This window comes from Lichenostomus cassidix, chromosome 9 (genome assembly GCF_008360975.1).
Source record: "Lichenostomus cassidix isolate B80296 chromosome 9, HeHo_3.0, whole genome shotgun sequence".
NCBI classification, from domain to species: domain Eukaryota; kingdom Metazoa; phylum Chordata; class Aves; order Passeriformes; family Meliphagidae; genus Lichenostomus; species Lichenostomus cassidix.
In genome coordinates, this window is record NC_139490.1 from 10,113,011 (window position 1) to 10,134,721 (window position 21,711).

The 21,711-nt window shown below is 43.2% G+C and overlaps 1 protein-coding gene across 7 annotated transcripts in view; it reads left to right on the top strand.

The window, feature by feature from the left end:
• Positions 1–21,711, top strand: part of LPP (LIM domain containing preferred translocation partner in lipoma) — a 314,289-nt gene that overhangs the window by 246,966 nt on the left and 45,612 nt on the right. For all 7 annotated transcript variants that reach the window (XM_085069373.1, XM_085069375.1, XM_085069378.1 and 4 more), the window contains one exon: positions 21,273–21,442. In XM_085069373.1, the coding sequence (XP_084925499.1) occupies positions 21,273–21,442 (170 nt within the window). The remainder of the gene's footprint in view (positions 1–21,272; positions 21,443–21,711) is intronic.

Consider the following 21,711-nt stretch of genomic DNA (forward strand, 5'->3'; position numbering starts at 1 on the left):
CAGGCATGTCTGATTTGTTTGGAAAAAATAATACTTAGTGGAGTGGAAATTGGGTAAGGTTGAGGGAGGGGAAATGGATACTTACAGGAGATTAAAATGAAACTATCAAAATTGTTTGTTGGCTGCCATGGGAAATTACAGCCCTTGATTTTGCATTTTAAAAAGCCCAACCAAACACACACACACAAAGATCACAACTGTTCCGGACCACTGTTTCAAGTCTTATAGAAAGAAATGACTTCTGGCAGCTTATCAGTCTCTATCACCATGCAGACAGTGCTGATTAAGACTGGAAAAGTGCCATCGGGGCCCCTCATCTCCTGTTGCCTTCTGGGCTATGTCCCAGCTGAGTCACTCCCCACAGCAGTTTCCCTGACTGGTGGGAAGAAACTCTCACTGGTATTTTACCATAAATGCTCAGAGCTACCAAAGGAACCACCAGTTTTATGTACTGGATAACGTAGCAGTCTCCTTTTGTAGTTCCAGCACGCTGTAGGGATGCACATGGGGAGAAGAGAGATGCTAAAGTCATCCTGTGGGAGATACTGAGTTTGTGCAGTAAAGGAACCTTGCCTTATCTCTGAGCTGATAATTCAGGATATATATATTTTTTATGTATTTTCTGTTTACCCTGGCTTTGACAATGGGAAAGCTGGTGCATAATTGGGTTGAAGAGCAAGAAACAGGAGGCTTGACTTCCTTTTCTACTTCTCACATGAAGACCTCTTGATCTGTGGCAGATAATTTTACCTTTTCAAACTTATTTTTTTCCTTTTTCACTGACTTTGCAGGAGATGATTTGCAGCAGCAGTCATATGTATGTCCCCCATGGAGAAGCCTTCATCTCCAATGGTTCTTTGAGATGCTGTGTCACAGTTAAGATTAAAGAATGATAAGTGACACCAGTATTGAATCCGCCAAGGCTCTGCCAACCTTTCCCATCACTGGCTTTGCATCTCCATTAGGCTTCCATTCATAAGCTAAAAATCCTTCACTAGGACCAGAGACCTAGTGTCCAAACGGTATTGAATGTGTTCCCTAATTTTACTTCTTGAGAGGCAGGACATGGGTTAGCAGATAGCAGTCCAAGTAGGGTATGGGAGAGAGTATGGTAGTCACAGGAGGTTCAGCTGAGGGGACACATTGGATTGTCCAGGTATGACTTCCTTTGGTTCATGGTGTCTTTGTTTCCTTTGACATGGCTCTGTGCACTGAAGAGTTATAGGGTCTCTAAACTGAACACAGCCTGTGTTGCATTTCAGTCTTGGTCAAGCATATCTGCAGCCTCTAAGAAGCATGAGTAGCCACTTGGTTTTGTCTGAATTACCACCAGAAAAAGAAACTGAAAGTTGTCATGTCTTGCCTGTACTCTTAGATCTGTTCTGAAAAGGTTATCATTAAAAGAAGTGTGTTATTATTACAAGACCATAATTACATTGCAATTTTGCCGTGTAGTGTGATGTGTCTTTTGTCTAAAGGCAGGCGTTCTGCTGCAAGATGGTGTCTGTCCTCATTTGAACAACATCTGGGTCAGAAAATAGTAGGTTAGACTTTCAACAACTGATGAGCCGACAGTCATTTTCCGTTATGTAACCACTCACAAAAGCAGGAAGAACAGACATATAATGGGGACCCTTTTCTCCATTGTAGTTTGAGTCATTATTTTTTATGTTCAAGCCATATTCCAGCATTTGCACACAGGCTACAAAGCTTGGGAGCCTCTGCTCAGGGAGGTCACAGTGCAGCACCATCAACATCCAGCGGCCCTGTTGTGGCCTGCCGCAAGGGGAGTCACCCTCCCTCTGCTCCCCAGGGGCTTTAATTATCTTGGTAAATGGCTTTCAGAGCCTGTTTCTTCAGTCTCACTTCTGTCAATACTTGCCACCCTCGTCTGACTTCTTTTCAGAGTGTCCTGTGCCTGCCAGTGTCCTTGCACAGCAAGTGCAGGAAGAGTAAATTTATAAGGATAATATCAATGCAGCCTACAGGGTGAATTTTGGCCTACAGTTCCAAAGTGAGAAGCGAAAAAGAGGAGGCCAGTGAGTAGCTGAGGAGTAATATATACCATACCTACATCCATTTATCTCTGGCCATGAGAAAGACAAGAGGCTGTGAACTGGTCTAAGTAGCTTCTCAAGCATTGGAAAGACTGGAAATGGATGCAAAAGTTTGATTATTCCTGATGTGATCTAATCCATGTCTTATGCTGCAATAATTATGGGATACATTTTATGAAGCTAAGCACCTAGATCTTTTTATGCCAGGGATCTTAGTCTTACAAAGGCTTGAGTGCACATTGTTTAATGAAGATCCAGCAGATGTAGCAGTCAGGAATGAGAGAAGGTTGTGCTCCTGTAAGCCCTGAGCACCTGGTGCTCACATGTGCCAGGAGTCAGGAGACTAACCTTCCCTTTTGCCTCTTATCCCCACAAGAGTGGTCAAGACTTTGCATCATGAGTGTTTCTGAAGCATGGTCTCTTCAGAGACCAGCACTGCTTCACAGATGGGATCTAAATCTTGCATCAAAACCACAATTACCCTTTGTTACTGTAGGTCATAAAATCCCAGCTGGAACAGGTAGCAAGCAGCATGACTTCCTCTGTGTTTTTAATTCCCTGGTTTAGCTTGAATTGCTGGCAGTCAACATAGACATATTCTTACTTTTAAACAGAACTGATTTTTGATGCAGAAGTTATTTAATGGAGAATAAGTTCAGAATACCCAAGTAGCACTTTATCAAAGGGATTTCCATGATCACCTGTATGCTGTGAAAGAGAAGTGGATTTCAGGCCATGAATGGAATTAGGTTTATCCCGAAAGTCAGTAAATAAAAGCTGATAATTTCCTGCTGTCTTCTAAGAGGAGTGAAATGTGATAATGAAATTCAGGGATGTGTCTTTCTAAAGTACAGCTGTATTCTACATTATTCTTCAGCATGTTTAAAAATTACCATAGCCATGGAAAGAAAAAAAAAATCCATGATAGTGGCAGATATTTCTTTTGTTGTGAGAGGGCCTTTAGTATGCTAAGAGCTGTATTGATAGATAGGAAAGCTCATCCTCTTTCAGAAAAACCTTTAAACAATGGCTATTAGCCAACCCCCCAAATTTAATAGTCCTACATGAAAACAAACCAAATCTTTCTACCTTAATTTGACAAACAATTCAAAGACAATCGAGTTTGTCCATGATGAACTTACAAAGTAAAGTAAACTCCCTGTGGACTGAAATGGCTCAAGAATTGATAGTGAGCCGTCAAGTCTTCAGCTGCAGGTCATTAAGAAACAAAGATGGGACCTACCTGCTGGCTGTTTCCTGCTCCACATGAAATGAGCTGGCTGGTCTCTGGGGATTCTCTCTCATCATCTGACTAACACCCACAAATTGTGGTACCTGGAGGACACCTGGTTGGGAATGATCTTGATGAGGCCAGGAGCTGCATGTCCTAGCTGTTAGTCTAGGACATGTGGGATGGAGAAGGTTGGTTCTCCTGTTTTATAGAGATGAGTGCAGCCAGGAGTTTCCATCCATTCCATTCATAAGCACTAAATTCTCACATACAGGTATTTGGAGAGGGGCTATATGTATGTGTGTCTATGAATGAGAATGTTTTTCTGGACTGTAATATTACAGAAATAATTTTCACTTCAGGTAGAGCTTTGGAGTGTTTTAAGCCTCAAGACATTCTTTTGTCAAGACTTGTGGCTAAGTTCCCGAGCAAGGCACAGGCATTCACTTTTGGAGTTGGAGTTAGAAACCCTTCCAGCCATGCAGTGCTGGATAAATCTTTGTCCCAGGAACATGAAAGCAGTTAAATTTCTCTGGTTTGAGTTGGTTGTCTATGTGACCTGGTAAAAATGAACCCTTTCTTTGCTTTTAAAACCTGAAAACAGCTCGCCTGTTTTTTTTGAAGCTGGATGCCCTGAATTTGCAGTTTGCTCCTGTGTTCCGTTAGGGCTCCTTGTGCTGCAGTAGCATGCAAGGCTGTGGTCACCCTGTACCATGTGCGAATTAAACATGGAGTAGGAACAGTGTGCATCCCTCAGAGCTCCAAAGCTGAGGATATGTCAGGGACCAGGATATGTCAGGGACCAGGAAATTATTGTCCCTAATTTACAAACGAGGGGCTGACTGGCAGAGTTAAGATGACTCACCCAGAGTCATGCTGAGATCCAGTAGTGAAGTGGGAATTAAGCCTAGAATTCCTTCAAGTCCCATGCCTTACCCAAAGCTGTGTCCACACTCTTTATTTTATGTGAAAATCAACCCAAATGGACTTGTGAGCTTTGTCTGATAAGAAATTACAACCGGTCTGAAGGCTCTTCCCAGCATGCAGAGCAGAAGCCCTGTTTTCCAGGTTAGTAACATGGCTATGAAAATAAGAAAGGGGGAGGGAAGTGCTCCGGGATCACACTTGATCATTTTAACTGCTGTTAATATAATGTGCCCACTAATGTTATCACACTTCAGCATTTAGATAGTTCAAGGCTATTAGGAAAATTGATAATTCACCATAGTAATCTGTTACTTTCCACTCTAGCAATCACTGTTCCACGGAAGTGGGGCACAGTGTGGCATTTGCTATTTCTTCTTCTGGTGGCATTTGTCTCATGCTGTCTTTTTTGATAGGGTGGTTTGTCTTTTGCTAGTAGCTTTTGGGGGTATTTTAGTGTCATTAACTCAAAATGAGTTATTTTCAGTGGGGGAAAAGGACAGATTTTATCTGAGAGTGAAATGTGGTAAAAAGAAGAATTAAACAGGACTGTCTCATTTGCTGAGTGTTCTCCAGCCTCTTCTCTTCTGATGGAAATGCATCAAAACTGTTTGCTTTTTTTTCTTTTTTTATAAGGAATTGCTTTGACTCAGATTCTGTGAGATGAATCATAACCCACTTTCTCATCTGAGATGTGAAAAAAAAAAAGTTCCAGCTCTGCTGTCAATGTCAGCATAATCAATACAGAGTGATTCTCAGTGGTGCAAAGAGGTAGGGGAAGATTAAAAGAATGAAAAGAATCAAAAGTAGCCAAACTTTCCTGCTGGTTTTAGTAAGCTGCACTTTTTCACGTCTCCAAATGTACCTTGCTGTTCATCATGTCATGAACACATGTTTTCATGTCTCTCTCTACAAGCCAAGGTTACAACTGGTGCTCAAAAGTCAGGAGACTGTCATCTCAAACTGGCAGGCAGATCACGAGAAGCCAGCCCTGGCAGACATTTAGGATGCTACAAGCAGCCAAGAGTAAACCTGTTTTGATTTGTGAAACCTGCAGTTCAGATGTCCCCTGCCTGGACTGTGCCAGCACAGATTGTGTCAGCTGAGGAGGAGAGAGTGGCAAAGCACCGTGTCTGTCCCACGGCCCTGACTGAGCCAGCCCCATTGAGAGAAATGGAAAATGTCAATAGCAAAAGGATCACTGTGGGTGCAAAGCAGAGATGGGAGACTACATCTGATACTTTGTCACCAGCTTTCATTTAGGAACTTGCTCATTTGCCTTTTTTTTTGCTTTCTATTTTTCTTGTGTGTCTGCCAAGACATGCACAGAGATGTAGAAATAATTGCTTCTGGAAGTGTGAGCTAAGAGCCAAGCCTCTGAAAAACTGTCCACAGGGAGTCAAAAGGGGACAGCACAGGTAGTGACACAAGTTCTGACAACTGGCAGAATGTATCTCCCCATTGATCACAATGGTTCAGTAAAACAACGTGGCAATAGCAGACATCTTGGTAGAGTGTTTAGAGGTGTGGGTGCAACCATCTTCCACAGCCTAAGACACTGTTCACTGCTAAAGACAGACAGCTGGATGTGGGATGTGAACTATTTTGTCTAGTAGATCCTTCCAAATCACTGTCCCAGACATGCTGAACTGTCTATTGAAAGCTGTGAATCAGGCTGTGTTCAGTTAGCAGCAGTGTTGAACTTTAATATACAATTTCCTCAGCAAATTCTGGTTCCAGACAATATCTTGAGAGGTTAATAACTTACTATCTGCTCAGTACATGTTCTGATTCTGTCTGTGCTGTCAGTGGCAGGCTGGGCAGATGATGTGCTGCATTCTTTGTGAGTGCATGTTGAAAGAAGGGATACTTTTTGTGGGGGTTTTAGGTGCTTTTGTTGTCATTTAAAATTACACTTGAAAAAACCCCAGCTTTTAAAATGTCTCTATTTCCTCATTATGTGCTTGCCATTAAAGGCAAGTGAATTCAGCATCTGACTTTCAAAAAAACTGCAGAAAGCCATTCTACAGCCTTTTACCTTGAATTTTCACTTGTCTTGATGAATGGCTGGAACATTACAATATTGACTTTCCACTCTTCTTAGTGCATAGTTTGTGATCACATGAGCTAAGGAATTGTGTCTGGCTGAGCTGGAGGAAGACATTTAGAAAGGACTGTAATGTGGGTCCTTTATGCTATGCAGAAGACTGTCATATGAAGCCAGCTCTTCTGGACAGGAAAGTCCTAGTGAGCGTCACTGCAAACCTGGAGCTAATTCTGGTCATATGTTCTTGCTGTCATCTCCACAAGCTGGGCAGCTGCCTCCCATTTCTGTCCCATGGCTGAAATTAGTGAGAATCCTAAAATGCATATATAAATCTGTGCGTGTACGTACATATGCAGTGCAGGATACTACCTGGAGTCTGATTCTAATGGCATTCCTTTCCCATTCTCCATCTCATCATCTCACATCAAGTGATCCAGCTTTTGATGCCTACATGAGCCACGTGAAGTGTGACTCTCTCCAACACTGGCAAATCTGATGTGTGTGTTTAGAGGAGGAAGGAAGGTGTGGTGGGAGGGCAGGACTGGGGAAGGTATGGCTACAATAACAGTGGATGTTTGAGTGGGACATTTTGAAAATATCCCATTGTTTATTTGTATATGCCTAAAACCACTGTCTTCTTGTAAAGATAAAATGTCAAAGGCTTCAGTGTGCTGTGCTTGTGCAGTTCCATTAAGCCACTACTGATGCTAAAACCACCATAACCTCTTATTCTATGTATACTCAATTTCCATTCAGGGCAACAAAACTGGGAGGGGAGCAAAAAATGGAGGATGCTAATGGTCAGATTTATTTCTGCTGTTTCTTCACAGATTTCAAAAGGTGAAGGAAGTGGAGCATGTGCACTGCAGATGTGCACAGCTGGTGCATTGCCATCTCCATGGTATCCCTCTGTCAGAAGGGTGGCTGAGGAGAGCCAGAAGGTCTGTGTCAGTTACATGGCCAGCTCCTAGTGAAAGCTTCTCATTTAAACTCTTTTGGTCTCTTTCTGCCCTGCTGTCTCTAAACTGAGTGAGGAATGGAAACTGCTCTGTTCACTCACCCAGGAAGGAGTCACATACTTTCCTGAGGGCTTAGGCAAAAAAAATGCACTGATAATGCAAGTTTTAGGAGCCTCGGCAGGACGGTCAGAGACAGGCTTTGCAAAAGAGGTCACCTGCAAACACAGGGCAGAGGGACATTGATGCTCTGGGGTTGGAGATCTGTGCCCTGAGCTACCTCTGGTCATGCCTGGTCATGAGTAAAGGACTTCTTGTTTATAAGGCCCATTGATCTAAGTGTGGCTTGGTCTTTTAAACAAAACCAATACTTCATAGAAAGCCAATTATTCTTGGGATCTCAGTGGATTTTTTGTTATTTCTTTGCTCTGATTACAGCAGGACATTAGGTGAGGAGCCACAAATAAGCTGTTTCAGACTTAATAAGCTGCCAGACTCCGCTTCCTTCTGTTAGGTAAAATTGCAAGGTGTTCACACACCAGTATTGCTACCTATTGCCCTTTACAGCACAACTTTTATGGAAGAAAAGGTGGCTGACCCATGGCCTTGTCCTTTGTAAATGACAACAGGACATTTATGTACTATGGTACTATGAATAACATCTGTTAGGCAGCAAGTAGGAATAGTGTGCATCCAGCAAATGTCTGATTATAAGAGCTATTCTGGCCTAGGGAAATTGCAGAACAATTTGTCCAGAAGAACAAGTCTTCAGTCTGTGATTTCCAAAATGTCAGTCTCTCTTTTTTGTTATGGAGAGGTTCCTTTCACTTTCTCATGAAGAAATACTGTAATTCAGGCATTTTTGCAGGTGTTCTAATGTTTGGACATGGATGTGAAGCTTATCTCGAACACTTCTGGAATCATCTGGTCTAGAGCATGGTTGAAAATTCCCGTGAGCTACACAATGCATTTTTGTAGGTTCTAATCTGTGCAGAGGCTGCAAAAGGGATGCTTAGAACAATGGAAAACAATGAAAGCAATTTCCGAAATGTTTGAAGCCTCAAACAGCCACATTGAGTCTTGTGTTGCTGCAGATGTGTTTTGAAGGCTCTTGTAAGTTGTAGCCTTTCACTGGGACAAAAGTCTCCCACACTTTTTCCTATGCTGGCGTGTGAATAATAGCTTCCTTGACCTACCTGTCACATCTGACTTTGTCAACATAATAAAGCTGCATCATTTTATGTGCAAATGGAAACCAACTGACTCAAACCAGTGTTGCCTTTCTGGATTTGGTCATATAAATTCAAAAGAAGTTGACTAAGTTTACATCAGCTAAAATCAGGCTTGTTATAAACTGTTATTGTTATCCCCACACATACCTCAGATCTAAATGTGGAGGTCTAGTGGATTTCAAATGATTCCGTTATCACATGTAAACAAGTTCATCAGTTTTCCCTACTGTCACACCAGAGTGCTTAATGAGGATGATATGCACTTACCATTTTCACAGTGAACTCCCATGAATGTAGAAAACCAGTAAAAAGAATCCTGAAAGTTCAGAGCGCAACAAATTGCTAGCTTTGCTCATACAGAGGTTGCCATCACTGGTTCATCATCCCTGGCATGTTCAGAACATTTTCCAACACCAAGTTTTTGGCAAACGTTTGCAATCCCTCCTGATGATGGCCTTTTCTAATGCCTGCTCAAGGACATCTGACCGGCAGAACTCATCATGAGCTCTAGATGTTGAATCAGTCCTTTCCAGTTGCTTCAGCCCTGGCACAAAAAGGCAAAGCTTCTGGGCTTTCAGTTTCCATTGACACTAGATTTTCAGGTCATGAATTGTGTGAATAATTCAGGAGACAGGGATTGGTGTCCTTAGCATGGAAGCCAGTTCAGGAAAAACCTTCCATTTTAAAAGTGTGATGAGTAGTACTTTGAGCACACCTTTGTAGATGCTGATCAACATCAGATCCTCATAGAGGACTTAAGGTGAAATGCCAGGACAGTCTTTAATCATGATAAATATGGATCAGGCTCCACAATTCTTGTGTCTCCTACTGTTAGTCAACAGGCCCTGGAGTTGAAACCACCACCTCAAACAGATAAGACTCAGTGCCACTAAGGAGCTTGGCTTATGGTGCGAGTTTTTTTAAACTTATTATTTTTTAAGCCTTGCTTATTTTGAATCAAAAGCTGTAGGATGTGTGAGAGTGACAAATGCAATCGTGCAGATGGATTTTCCACGTACTTTCTTTAAATAAAATAATAATTGTTATAAATACATACCTCATATTTTGCACTAATACACTTGTAATGGAGGCCAAGCAAGAAAACTTTAATATCCTTATTTAATTGTAGTTACTGCTTAATTGCATTTGTCTAATAAATATGGTGTCACCAACATCAAATGACATTTTAAAAGGACTTTTGCTCTCAATACCAATGTCACATTTTAAGGTTATGACATGTGTGGTCATTCTGAATAGGAACAAATATTGAATGTCCCCTGCAGAATCAGAGTGCTTCTTCATCCCAGGTTGTAAAGTTCCTGTTACTTGTCCAAGAGAGTAAACAAATATTGGACCTTGTACCTGGTTGGAAAGGTCTCAGATTGGGGGGTGAAGAAGGAAAGCTCTGTCCAGTAGGTTGCTTTAATGAGAAAAAAAACCAGCATTAGTTGATTCCAGCTACTGGGAGATGTGGAATGATGGCATTCATTGCAAGGAACAGTGGATGCTCGTCATACAGGTGAGGTGGTTTCCAGTGCCTGAGGGGTGTGATTTATGGCAAGGCTGCTGTCAACACACAGACAGTGCATGTTTCAAAACAGCAAGGAAGCTTTGGGCTGGTGCCGGATTGTGAAAGGCAGGGTTTTCAAAAGACCTTAAATAAATGAGGTGCTGGTTGAAATTTGATGTGACATCTCCTTTTAATGCAGCCAGGCACCTTTGAAAACCTCAGGCCTTAATGTTGTTGGGCCTGTGAGAGCTGCCATTTGTTCAGGACACTACTCTTTGTCAGATCCAGCCTTTCTTCACTTTTTTTTCACTTTTGGCAGTGGGGAGATATGTTTCCTCCCTGTTTTTTTGGGTTTTCTCAGATGTTTTTCCCCAGGCAAGCAGGCAGGAGGCATTCCAGATTGGTTGGCCAGAGCCAATGGCACAGGAAGCATCTCTGACTCGAAACTTTGCCATTGCTCAGGCAATTTCATGTTCTCCACTGAGCAGAGCCTTTGGTAAAAAGCACTTTATGCCACCACCTTCCCAGATGCCACAAGGCAGAGACAAGCTGCCACATACCAGCTGGAGCACAGTCAGGCTATGGAAGAGTGAATTGAGTCATTCACACCCAGCCATGGATGTGATTTTTGGCTGGGCCTGAGACTGCTTAACACACTGATGGTGCCTGTCCTGGACTTATGAAATGGGTTGCCTGGGCAGGGGGGACAGAAGTGGGTTGAAGTGTCCTTGTGCAACATGGACACCGTTGGAGATGAAAGTCGTTGGGAAAGGGGGCATTGTTGGCTCTTTTATTGTCCCACACCTAACACTGCAGAGCTGTGCCCCATTGCTTGGGCTCTTTGAGCCTGCTTGCGTGCTGGAAGTGGCAAACCCAACCGTAGTCCTTTGGGAATGTGGTAAAAGAATGCATTTTTTGACCTAGACGTAAAGGCTTCTGTCTGTATCAGTGTGAGTTTTAGCTGTTCCCTTCTGACTGCACTCTCAGTTCAGCTCTGTGAGCAAGCTGAGAGATCAGGAGAATTTGATCTAAGTGTTTAAGGTGTGCTTGCACTGAGCAGCAGTGTGAACCTGTGGACAGTCCGTTGCTGGTCGTCCCCAGCTGGAGGAGTGGGTGGGAGAAGCTGCATGATCCACTGCACAATGAGCATCGAGGCTCTGAGGAGAGCAGCTCGTCTGGCCTGCAGCTCTGCTCTGTGTTTCAGCCATCACTCACAGATGGGGTCAGGTGCAGCAGCCCCTGAAATTACCCTCCACTGCTCTAGCAGCAAGGCTGGTCTCCTGAGGCAGGGAGGGGGAGGCTGGGACAGCATACTCAGAGAGACACCTGCCAGGCACCCAGACGGGCTGGGCAGAGCTGCCCAACGTAGCTGCTGCCTGGGGCTGCTGCCACTGGCACCCCCAGTAATGGCAAGGTATTCTTTGTGGCTTTCCGAAAGAGGATCCTGAAATTTGGTGCAGCATTACAGAACATGCCCAGGAAATGCCCTCCTGCCCATGGCCCCTGATGAGGGTGGGAGAAGGAATGATTTCTGCCTGGTATCCTGCTTTCCTTTCCCTCGAGGAGATTCATACAAGTGTGGTTGCTCACCTTCTGCGCCGTCATATATTTGGTGTTTTCATTGTCCAGGGTTTATCGTGCAACATGGCTTTGCAAGTGTAAGTGCAAAGAGAGCGGTTGTTGCTGTTGGGATCACCAAAACTGCCGAAATTTGTCTGATCTACAGCTCAGCCAGCAACTGTTCCCCTTGCTAAGGTCCTTCCTAGGAGGGGTAAACCCCTGCAGAATCAGCTTTAGGATAAATTGCCCAGAGAGAGGTTTCCTGCCAGCCTCACGAGGACTTGGCTGATAGCCTCACCTTCATCAGGGCTTTAGTAGAGAGCTGCTGAGGTTGTTCTCTGGATACCTTGTATTGGTAACATCTCACTAAAAAATAAGATTTCAACATTAGTGATATGTTCCAAGGAGAAGAGTCTTTTTTGGTTTGGAAACTCTCATTTTCCTATGAAAGTAAAATAAAATAAGAGGTTTCTCAGCTTTTGAAAGCATGGGAAAGGCCCACTTTCTTACAACCTTTACAGATTTTGCCCCACTTTTATTTTGAAGAAAAAAAAAGAGGTTTCTATGTCTCTTGCTTTTTTAAATTACTATATGCACTCAGTTTGTTCTGAAAGAAAGGAGTGACAGCACAGGAAGATGGGGGACTTCTGTGACAGTATGGATTTTTAATTTATATTTTTTTTATCAAATGAAATGATTGCATTCCTTAGTTAAGTATTTGTTATCTGGGGGTGTTTTTGTGCAAACCGGTGCTTTGAAAGCCTTGCCCCCGAACACAAACATGCTTTTAATTAAATATAATAATTATGACATATTACTTCTTTCAATCCAACTCTACACTTGCAACTTAAAGCTACTTTTTTTCCCCCTGGTTCAGCCCAGGCTGGGAGCAGTAGGGAAGGGAAGCAGGTAGTGCCCAGCACACAGCAAGGGACATGGCAGCGTGTTTGCCATGCTGGAGAGCCCGGCAGAGACAGGGGCTGGAGGAGGAATTGCTGTGACTGCCAGGGACAACCCCCGTGCCTGGCAAAGCTGCGCTCACAGCTCGTTCCTCTGCTTCCCGAGCCCTGTGCCTCTCCAGTGGATGTACAACTGTAGTCTCTGTCATCTGGCAGCTTTCATCGGCATTAAAGGAAACATTTCTAAAGGAAATAGAGTACATTTTACTCTCTCTCTCTTGCATTTCCTTGATCGATTAGCAAAGAGAGGAATGTTTCCTCTCTCCCACTCTTTTTTTCACCCGCTCTTTTTTTTTGTCTCCAGATGTCGGCGGGGTTCTATTTCAACCCGTTCGCACATGGTAAAACACGTGCCAAAAAGTTGACACAATGTAACAACAACAACAGCGAGGGGGAAAAAAAAAAAGGCAAAGCATGCTGCAAAAAAAGGTGTCTGGGACCTTAAATATTGTAGAGCATCACTGACCCCCACTGGGCTGGCACTCTCACTGCACATCTCCAGCCTGGGGACTGGGAGCTCATCGATGTGTGGGGCTCAGGGACACATGTGCCTGCCGGGGGAGCATCTTCATCGGTCCTGTGCAGCTGCTGTAGGCACACCCGAGCCTGTCTGTTCTCTCCATGTCCATCAGGAACAGAGTAAAAAAGGCGTTGGCTTGGCTTGCTACAAGGGGCATTGTGGTTGGATGGCAGAAAGGCTTGCTAGTGGTAGGGTTAGCTACTCGCTGAGATTTTTTGCCCAAGTGATTGGTGAAATCTCTGTTGCTGGAGAATTATAGGAGCAGGTTGAATAAATATCTGTCAAAAATGCTGTAGAGAGAGTTGATGCTGCCTTCAAGGCAGTAAGATAGTTTCCATGTCTTCTCAAGATCCTGTTCAACTTGAATTTTCATAGTTTTGTGGGAAAATCAAGGGTGATCCTCTCCATTTTGTAGCAGTGATGCATTGCAGTTGCAATAATTTAGGATGGTACTTCTCATTGTAATCTGCTTTATACCAGAAACAAGCTAAATTGTTTCTTGTGTCCCAGGATGTTGAGGAGAGGGGGATGTAGACGGGTAAAGGATCACCACCATGCAGATGTTGAAGGAAGTATACATCTTTCTTTCTCTGTTACTAAACAGAAGGCAGAGGCACAAAACTCAGTGTGCTCAGTTGCTAAGTGCCTCAGCCAGGCTGCCAGAGAGTGATGCCGTGGTCCACACGAGGAGCACATTCCTCCTCCTGGGAGAGAATTTCAGCAACACTGGTGCTGGGAGCTCCCTCTGAAACTGAGTTTTTATGCCACAAACCTTTCTCACCATCAAGCCTCTTCAGAGATGGCCTTGTGGTTAAAGAAACCAGACTGTGATTGAGAAGATATGGTTTCAGTTCCTGGCTCCATCATAAACTTCTTGTGTGACCCTTGGAGAGTTATTTAACTTGTGTGGGTCTCAAGTTCCCCACCTGCATGTTGGATGTCCTAACAGTACTCTGCCTTCCCTGAAGTATGAGGGCCAGAGATCAGCTGGGACAGTAATCTTGTGATAAGCAACATGAAGAAGTGTTTGAAAAGGTAAAGTGTTGGCTAAATGAGCCTGCACAGTTGCAGTGCATTTGCTCTGTGGTGTGGAATGGGACCTCCGGGGCATACTGAGAATGTGTCAGGTTTTTACAGCCAAGCAAAGTGAGAATATGAAGTTGTATTGTGGTCAGAGGAAAGGGATGCAAACAACACAAGAGTGCAGCTACTGCACAGTGCTGTACAGTACAAATGACAAGTAGGTCACTGCAGGGACCTGTACATCTGGAGTACAAGTGCAACACAATTAAAGCAGAATAACCAGGACACAGTAATTAAATCACGGTCTTGGATTTAATTTATGAAGTGTTTCAGGCACACATTGCAGCATGAAGCTGTGTTTACTGTGAAAGATTGTGTTTTCTGACGTCTGCTGAAGAAGGGGGAATTAAGATTGATCTGTCTCGTGTCCAAAGGCTGTGTAAGACAACTGATGCATACAGCCTGCTACTGTCAAATGGTGATACTTCAAGCTTGGATCCTGGCACAATAAACCATTGCCAAGGGCTTCCCACTCAGTGAAAAGTCTTGAGTTCAAATGCAAAAAAAAAGACTAGGTAAGGAAGGCAAGGGTAAGATGAGCTAAATAATACAGTTTTCTACAAAATGTACAAAATGCCTTTGGGTTTCCCTTTGTACTGTTATTGCAGTACCCTGAGCGCCAAAATGTCAGAATCATTCTGGGACGAATAGGATCAACACATCTGTGTCTAGCATGATCAGTTAGACACATACCTTCCATGCACTGTAGAAAGGGAATAAGCCCTCCATTGTGGAGCAGAGATCCCTGTTTTATTCCCTTTGGGTGAATCAAAGTACCCAGAACCTGTTGGGTACTTCTCAGTTGCAGAAGCTCTAACACTGGGACTTAACTTAATTAGGGTGTACTAAGTTAAGGTCTGCTGTTACACTGTTATCCTAATAATCAATTTTTGCTCCTGTATCCCTTTAAAATGGAGTAATTTTGCCAGTCTGACACAGGTGTCCTGAGGAATTCCAACATGCTTGGGAAATGCTTCAAAACCCTTGGATGAAAGTCACCGGGAAAGAGGAGGAAGGGAGAGGAAAGACTTGTTATATTGTTGACTTATGGTCAACGTTGTCCTCGAAATGCTGTTTTGTCATCAATATTTCTTCATTAGGAATAATGATTTTTCCACATTTACTGCCAGCTGATTCAAAGCCATCCAAAAGCAGAATGTGTCATGAATCTCTAAAATGCATTCGCTGGCGAACTCTAAACAGAGATGATTAGAAAAATAATGCAGCGGAAATACTGGGTGTCTTGAGGCTGCCAGGGGAACTTTTAGTGAGATATTTTGTTCGATGTATTTATGTATTTTAATAATGTTCTTGGTACAGTTTTGTAAAGGCAGCGTGCTGTATTTTTTTTTAGTTCTTTCTTGCACTGTGTATCAGGGCTGCAGTGAGAACCGGGGAATACACTTAGCTGATCAAGGGAAATTGTGTAATTGATAGGCACTGAGGATATGACCTTGTGGTGTATTCCCACAGTACAGTTAGGTGAGAAACAATTTTTTTACATCATGCAGAGTTTTTTGAGATATCAACATTTTTCCCCACATTTCAGCAAATGCAGGACCTCCTTACTTTGATGCTTTTATCAGAAAATTATCCACTATCTCTTCTCTACATAGAATGCATGCTTTGAATTCATGAATTTAAGCCTTTTGTGGAGAGGTTTGCACATTTTCTCTCTGCTTTCTCTGCTCTTGGCATCTGTAGTTACTGCCTGAATTGTCTGTGAAGCACTCACTGTACATCACATCGATGCTGCCAATGGCTTAGTGTGTAAGTAGGTATGACAAAAAAATAATGCTGTAGCCTAGAAAAAGCTACTGGAGTCCCTGGATATGCAAACAGGAGCATCTCAAGCCAGCTGAGTGGAATTACATTACCTTTGTCTTTGGCTCCAGTGTGGTTGCTATTGGAATATTATGCCATAAGCATTAGTGTGACGTGTACCTATTCCATCACTCATCTTCAGTGGTGGATGTTTGTCCCATTGGCTCACATTCCCAGTCTGACATTTAAAAGTGATGCATGTCCCAGATAAGGTTGGACACCCTGTGCCTAATTCCTCATCTCCAGATCGTACCCAGTTTCTGGCCAAATCTTAGCAATCTTGCTGAGTAACAACTCAGATTATGGCCTTTCCTATTCATCTTCACAGTTAAAACCTGCATCCAAGCTCCAGTGACCTTGAATCTCAGCAACATCCTTTAAAAAAAATGCAATTTCTCTCTATTCATGCTCAACTAGCTGCAGAAATAACTCTCTGGCTTGTAACGTAGGCCAGATCATTCCTGTCTCTTAGTTGTAGAATCATGGAATATCTTGCATTGGAAGGGGACCACAAGGATCATTGAATCCAACTCCTAAACATCTTTCTTCTGGTTTCATTTCTGCCTCATATCAAACAGAAGTTTCACGTCTTTACCTGCGTGACCTGTAATGACCTATTCCCACCCTTTTTCCTCTAGTATTCTCTAGCGACAAACCAACTCATCCTTCCCATCTGAAGGTGTCTATGTTCAGTCTTCAAGCACTTACATTCTCTTTTGTGTTGTCTCTGTCCTTTCCTCAGAAGCATTCCATTAAACTTCCTTTAAACTCCCTCCGGGTCCTCTTTCAAATTCTTCTGTAACCTTTTCCTTTGCTCTGCTGTCTACAGACTCCTTGTCAATAGTAAAACATTTAGAGTGCTGAGGCCTCAGCTTCCCTTTCTGACTGGTTTGTCTGATTGTTTCCTTCTATTTCCTATCGATATCCAGTTGCTCTTGCATGTATTAGGTTGTAAACTCCTGCAGTTGGATCCTTCTTTGAAGTCTGTGTTTTTCCAATACCCAGCAGAATGGATCTGTTCCATAATCTGAGCAGCCAGGATCCATGGTGGTATAGGCAAAACCCATGTAATAGTAGTAAGGAGATAACAAGGAGTTAGAGCATGGCATCATGTGCAATATGAGCTCCTCTTCTCCCTTCCCCCTCTTCCTTCGGATTCACTATATTTCAAATTTTTTACACAACAGAAGACAGTAAGTGGGAAGGTTTCAGAATAGAGTATAGTAGCTGATGTATCCTTTCAGCTGCTGAAGTGTTTCTGTGTGAACCACTCACTAATGATTGCATTTTGAGCAGGGAAGCCTCTGTGGGCACTTCTGTATGTCCCCCAAGGTAAGATCAACATGTGGCAGCTGGGCTGGGCTGAAGGAAGGTCATGGCACAGCCAAGGTTATGAACCTCTTTCGTGCAAAAACAGAGGACTCCGGTCTCCCAGGCTTGCTGCCAACATATCGCCTTCTAGTTTTGCTGAACTGATCTTGAAAAAGGATCTAAAAAGGGCTGAAGGGGCAAAAGAAGAATGTTGAAATGACATAGTTTCATCTTCTTGCAGTTTAGTGCTAATTTTGTCCTTTGTCTTTAAGCTGCCTTTTAAATGCTGTTTGTCTCTGTGGGAAGCAAATGGGTCACGTTGTTCTATGTTTCTACTGTAATACGCTGCCTGCTATTTTTCTCTTAGATTATTTGTGTAATCTTTTTTGTGCAATCTGTTTGTTCTTGAGTCTTGCAAACTTTGCCTTTGCTACTTCTTTCCCAATAAGCAAAGCAACTTGTTCTGTGTTCACTCATGGGTATTCTGCACACAACGGGCTGGGTTATTTGAGCCAGTGTGAAAATATTAAAATGGGGAACATGTGTGGGCACTTAATTGTGGTGAGCCCAACCACAAATACCTTCGCCGTTGGTAACTGGCACACAGGAAAAGCAGACCTTTGTTTTGTTTTTATCGGGCATAATGATAGATACATTGTTTTTAGTGGGGTTTTTCTGGTTTTCTAAGGAAATGAGGCTTGTGCAATCCTGCTGCCTGTGTGCATGTGCTTGTCAGTTCCTCCCTCACCAACACTTGAAACTAATAGCCATGCTCAACTACATTTGAGCAAGTTGCAGGACCTGGGAGAAGAGACAAGCTTTTGCAAAAGTCTTGTGAGTTCCCAGGTGGCACCAAGGTCTGCAGAAGGTGCAGTCTCCACTGGTCACATTGCTGCACACCACATCGATTGTGTATTTGCCCACATGCCTTTAGGTGGATCCAGCCACCCAACTGTAAGCTCCCAGATTTGAATATTTTGGCTTATTTGCTTTTACCTTTTGGGTGAGTGAGTCAGTTGGGAGAGAGTTGCTAGGCACAGAGCTTGTGTTTTGATTCTCACTGGAGTGGCCATGTCTCATGAAAAACATGGTTTGCTCAAGGCCACAGTGTTATAATTTGCATACAAACTTATAAAAAAGGAAGCTTTCTTTAATCTTTCCTGTGTGAGAGTTTATAGGAGTATTTCTGTCTGTGTACTTAATAGCAGAAACTGGACTTTTCATAAATGTAGACAGGTTAAGTCTGTCGCTGCCTCAATGGGAATATTCTGTGGAAAAACCCAGAAAGAGGAAGGAAATCCTCAGGAAACCAACTTAAAGGGAAGAAGTTGGTCAACACTTCTGTTGTGCTACTCTTTGCTTTGCATCTGACCACCAGCAGTGTAGTTGGGGAATACCTCAGAGGTGTGGAGGAATGTAGCCTCAGGGTACCTTTGGGAGGCAGAGAAGATGTCTTTATGCCCTTTGCTGGAAGAGAGGACCGAGTGACTTGTCAGAGATTACAAGAGTATGTATTTGAGTTAGGAAACAGACCCAGGTCTCCTGGCACAAGTACAGCCAGAAGTAGGGTCTCCATGTAGACAGCTTCTTCAGCAAATGGAGACATGCCTTGGTCAAAGAGGAAGATAAATGCTGAAATACACAAGAGCTGGCTAAATTATGAATGTGAGAAGAGGAGGGGAAGAAAAGATTCCCACATGTTCTGCTCAGATGTTAACAAAGAAAGCTGAGACGTGTTTGCATAGACACTACATTATTCCATGTCCAAATGCCTCATAAAAATAATACCGGATGATCACAGAATGGCACACTAGGGAAAATAAATTCTTCAGCGGAATATTCCCTCTGGAAAAACACTGTGTAAAGTAATACACTAATGGCTTTCAATTTCATGTTTTATATATAGAGATATTAACTGCTCCCCAGTCGTCTCTTCGTATTACAGCCCAGCTACACGAGATGTTTGGAGAAGGCCCTGGAGCAGCTCCGTGCTGTCCACACGCAGAGCTGAGCAGGGTTCTGCTATGGTACACAGGAGGTGTCTTCTGACTCCTTCCCAACGCAGTGCTGCTCCTGTGGTTCTCTCCAGTGGGTTTGGGTTTTTTCCTTCCTAGCCCTCATGTTTTTTTCCATTCTTCCCCCATGCTCTGTAGCCTCATCACCATGCTGGGAAACCTGAGTTCCTTTTCTGCTCATAAAAAAGGAGTCCTCACTAGAAGTGTTAGAGGAGAGTGATTAAAGCACAACAGTGACAATCAAAGCACTAGAAACAAATGCTAAGGAAATTTAAGTTTAAATACAGCATTATTAATTCCATTTGGGGAGTTTCCAGTCTTGTCTGGATTCATCTGGTGACTTCTCCCTCCACATTGCTCAGGCTGGGAGCTGTTTGAGTTGGGAACTGTCTGTCCTGTATAAAGCCAACTACGGTTATGCCATTGTAGCAAATCGTGATGATCTGGGTTCTTTTCCAAGCTTTCCTAATATATCTCAAATGTGTGTATATATATCATCCTGCCACATCCTGAGGGATCCAAAAGTAGCTTACATGCTTTGTTCCCTGAATGTAGCTTGTTGGAGTCTGGGACAGGCTGGAAAGAAGTCATGAGTGTGGGGACATTGACAGTGCACCGAGCAAGGAAGGACAGCAGCCCAGCTCTTGCAATGACAAGACATGTCCAAGTCCTTGTAAGAGGTTATGCAGTATTTGCATGAAAAGGCCAATAAACACAGACCGTGGTATGAGAGAACGTTGTATAATTTCTGGATTATTCATTATCAGGTACATATTATTTGTATATGCATTTATGAATAATTCTGTATTGAACTCAGTCTGCCTTCCTACTTGTACCTCAGCTCTTGCTTCCTATCTCCAGTGACCACACTACTCCACCCATGAAGCCTTGCAGAAGTGCAGGGCCCCAAGGCTGGGGTTACCACAGTTATTCTTAAATTGGAGAGTACCATTTTGTGTGGGCTAATGCCCCAGATCATAGTTGCTCTCTTACTTTTGGTGGGGTTCTCCTGTGTAGGGTAGCTGAGGTTGTCCTTAATACCTTCCATTTTCAACACTGATTGTTGTGTAAGGACATCAGACCTTCAGGGGCTATCTCCATTTTCTAGAACTCAAATGGCAGAGAAAAATGGCAAAGGTGTGCCTTCCACCCACCTCTTCCATCATCTCTGCATCACAATCTTCCCTAGGGAAAGGTTTTTCCCATGATCTAAGAAAATCTTGTCTTCACTTTAAATCTGTCTGCCACATAACATCTTTAGCAGCAATCTGAACAAGACAGCAAGCCTTTTGTATAAAAGTGTGTCTGCAGACTTTTTGTTATGCATTTGTGTGTGACATTAAGGACCTTTTTCAGAAACAGACAGAGCTCTTACAGCTTGTCTGTACTTAGAGTCTTTACCAGCAGCTTCTGATACATCTTTCTTGAAGGATGGTAAGAATAAAGTATCCACACATCAGTTTCTTTAGGAATAGTTTCTGTGCTTTAAATAGACACAATATCTTAATCTGTATTAATCTTCAAACAGAAAAAAAAAGTAATTGGCTCCATTGAGAGAATTGGTTTAAGCTGTACAAGTAAAAACTTCTCTTTAAATGGTAACAATTGTGCTGCCACTAGGCAGCTTTATGAGGCCTCCTACCACAAAATCCTTTCATGTGGAAGCAAGGCTTAAGGCACAGGTTTATCCCATCTAACTGAGGAGTTGAGGATGACTATATAGCTGGCTTAGATGGTAGCTGAGTAGTTTGTATCTGGAGCTCAGGATCCTTGCAATGATTGCTGGCTTGCAGCACCAGAACTGACATGAGCGCTGTCTTGGGAGCCAGTTTCAATCCTTTCCAGATCTTTTCATATGGGCCAGCACCAGAGTGCCTTCCAGTGGCACTGGATCTTAACCAGCAGTGGCACAAATGGTTTTTCTGTGGACTGAGCTGCTGGGTCCCCTTCACCTGCTGTGCAGCCACAGGCAAGCAGAATGACCTTCTCTGCAGCTGAGACACGGGGCTTGCTTTGACTCCTGTCCTTTCCCTCTGACAACAGGACGCTGTGCCCGCTGCGGGGAGAATGTTGTTGGAGAAGGCACTGGTTGCACAGCCATGGACCAAGTCTTCCACGTGGAGTGTTTCACCTGCATAATGTGCAACAACAAGCTGAGGGGACAGCCTTTCTATGCCGTGGAGAAGAAAGCCTACTGTGAACCCTGCTACATTGTGAGTACCTGTTCCTCTTTGCGCCCTGATTTTAATGCAGAGACATTGGAAATATTTATTTGTTTCATTGCTGTGGAGTTGCCTTACAGTTAAAATCTGACAACCCTGTTGCAGTACCATGAGCACCAGGTTTTTTCATGGTCTTCAGAAGAACTCTGGTTTTTTTAGCTTACTGGGTGAATTTCATTTCCTGGTCTGACCTGCCTCAGAAATGAAGTGGACACAGCAGAAGAAAGAGCTGGGTTTTGTGATTGTTTTATCTCTGTAAG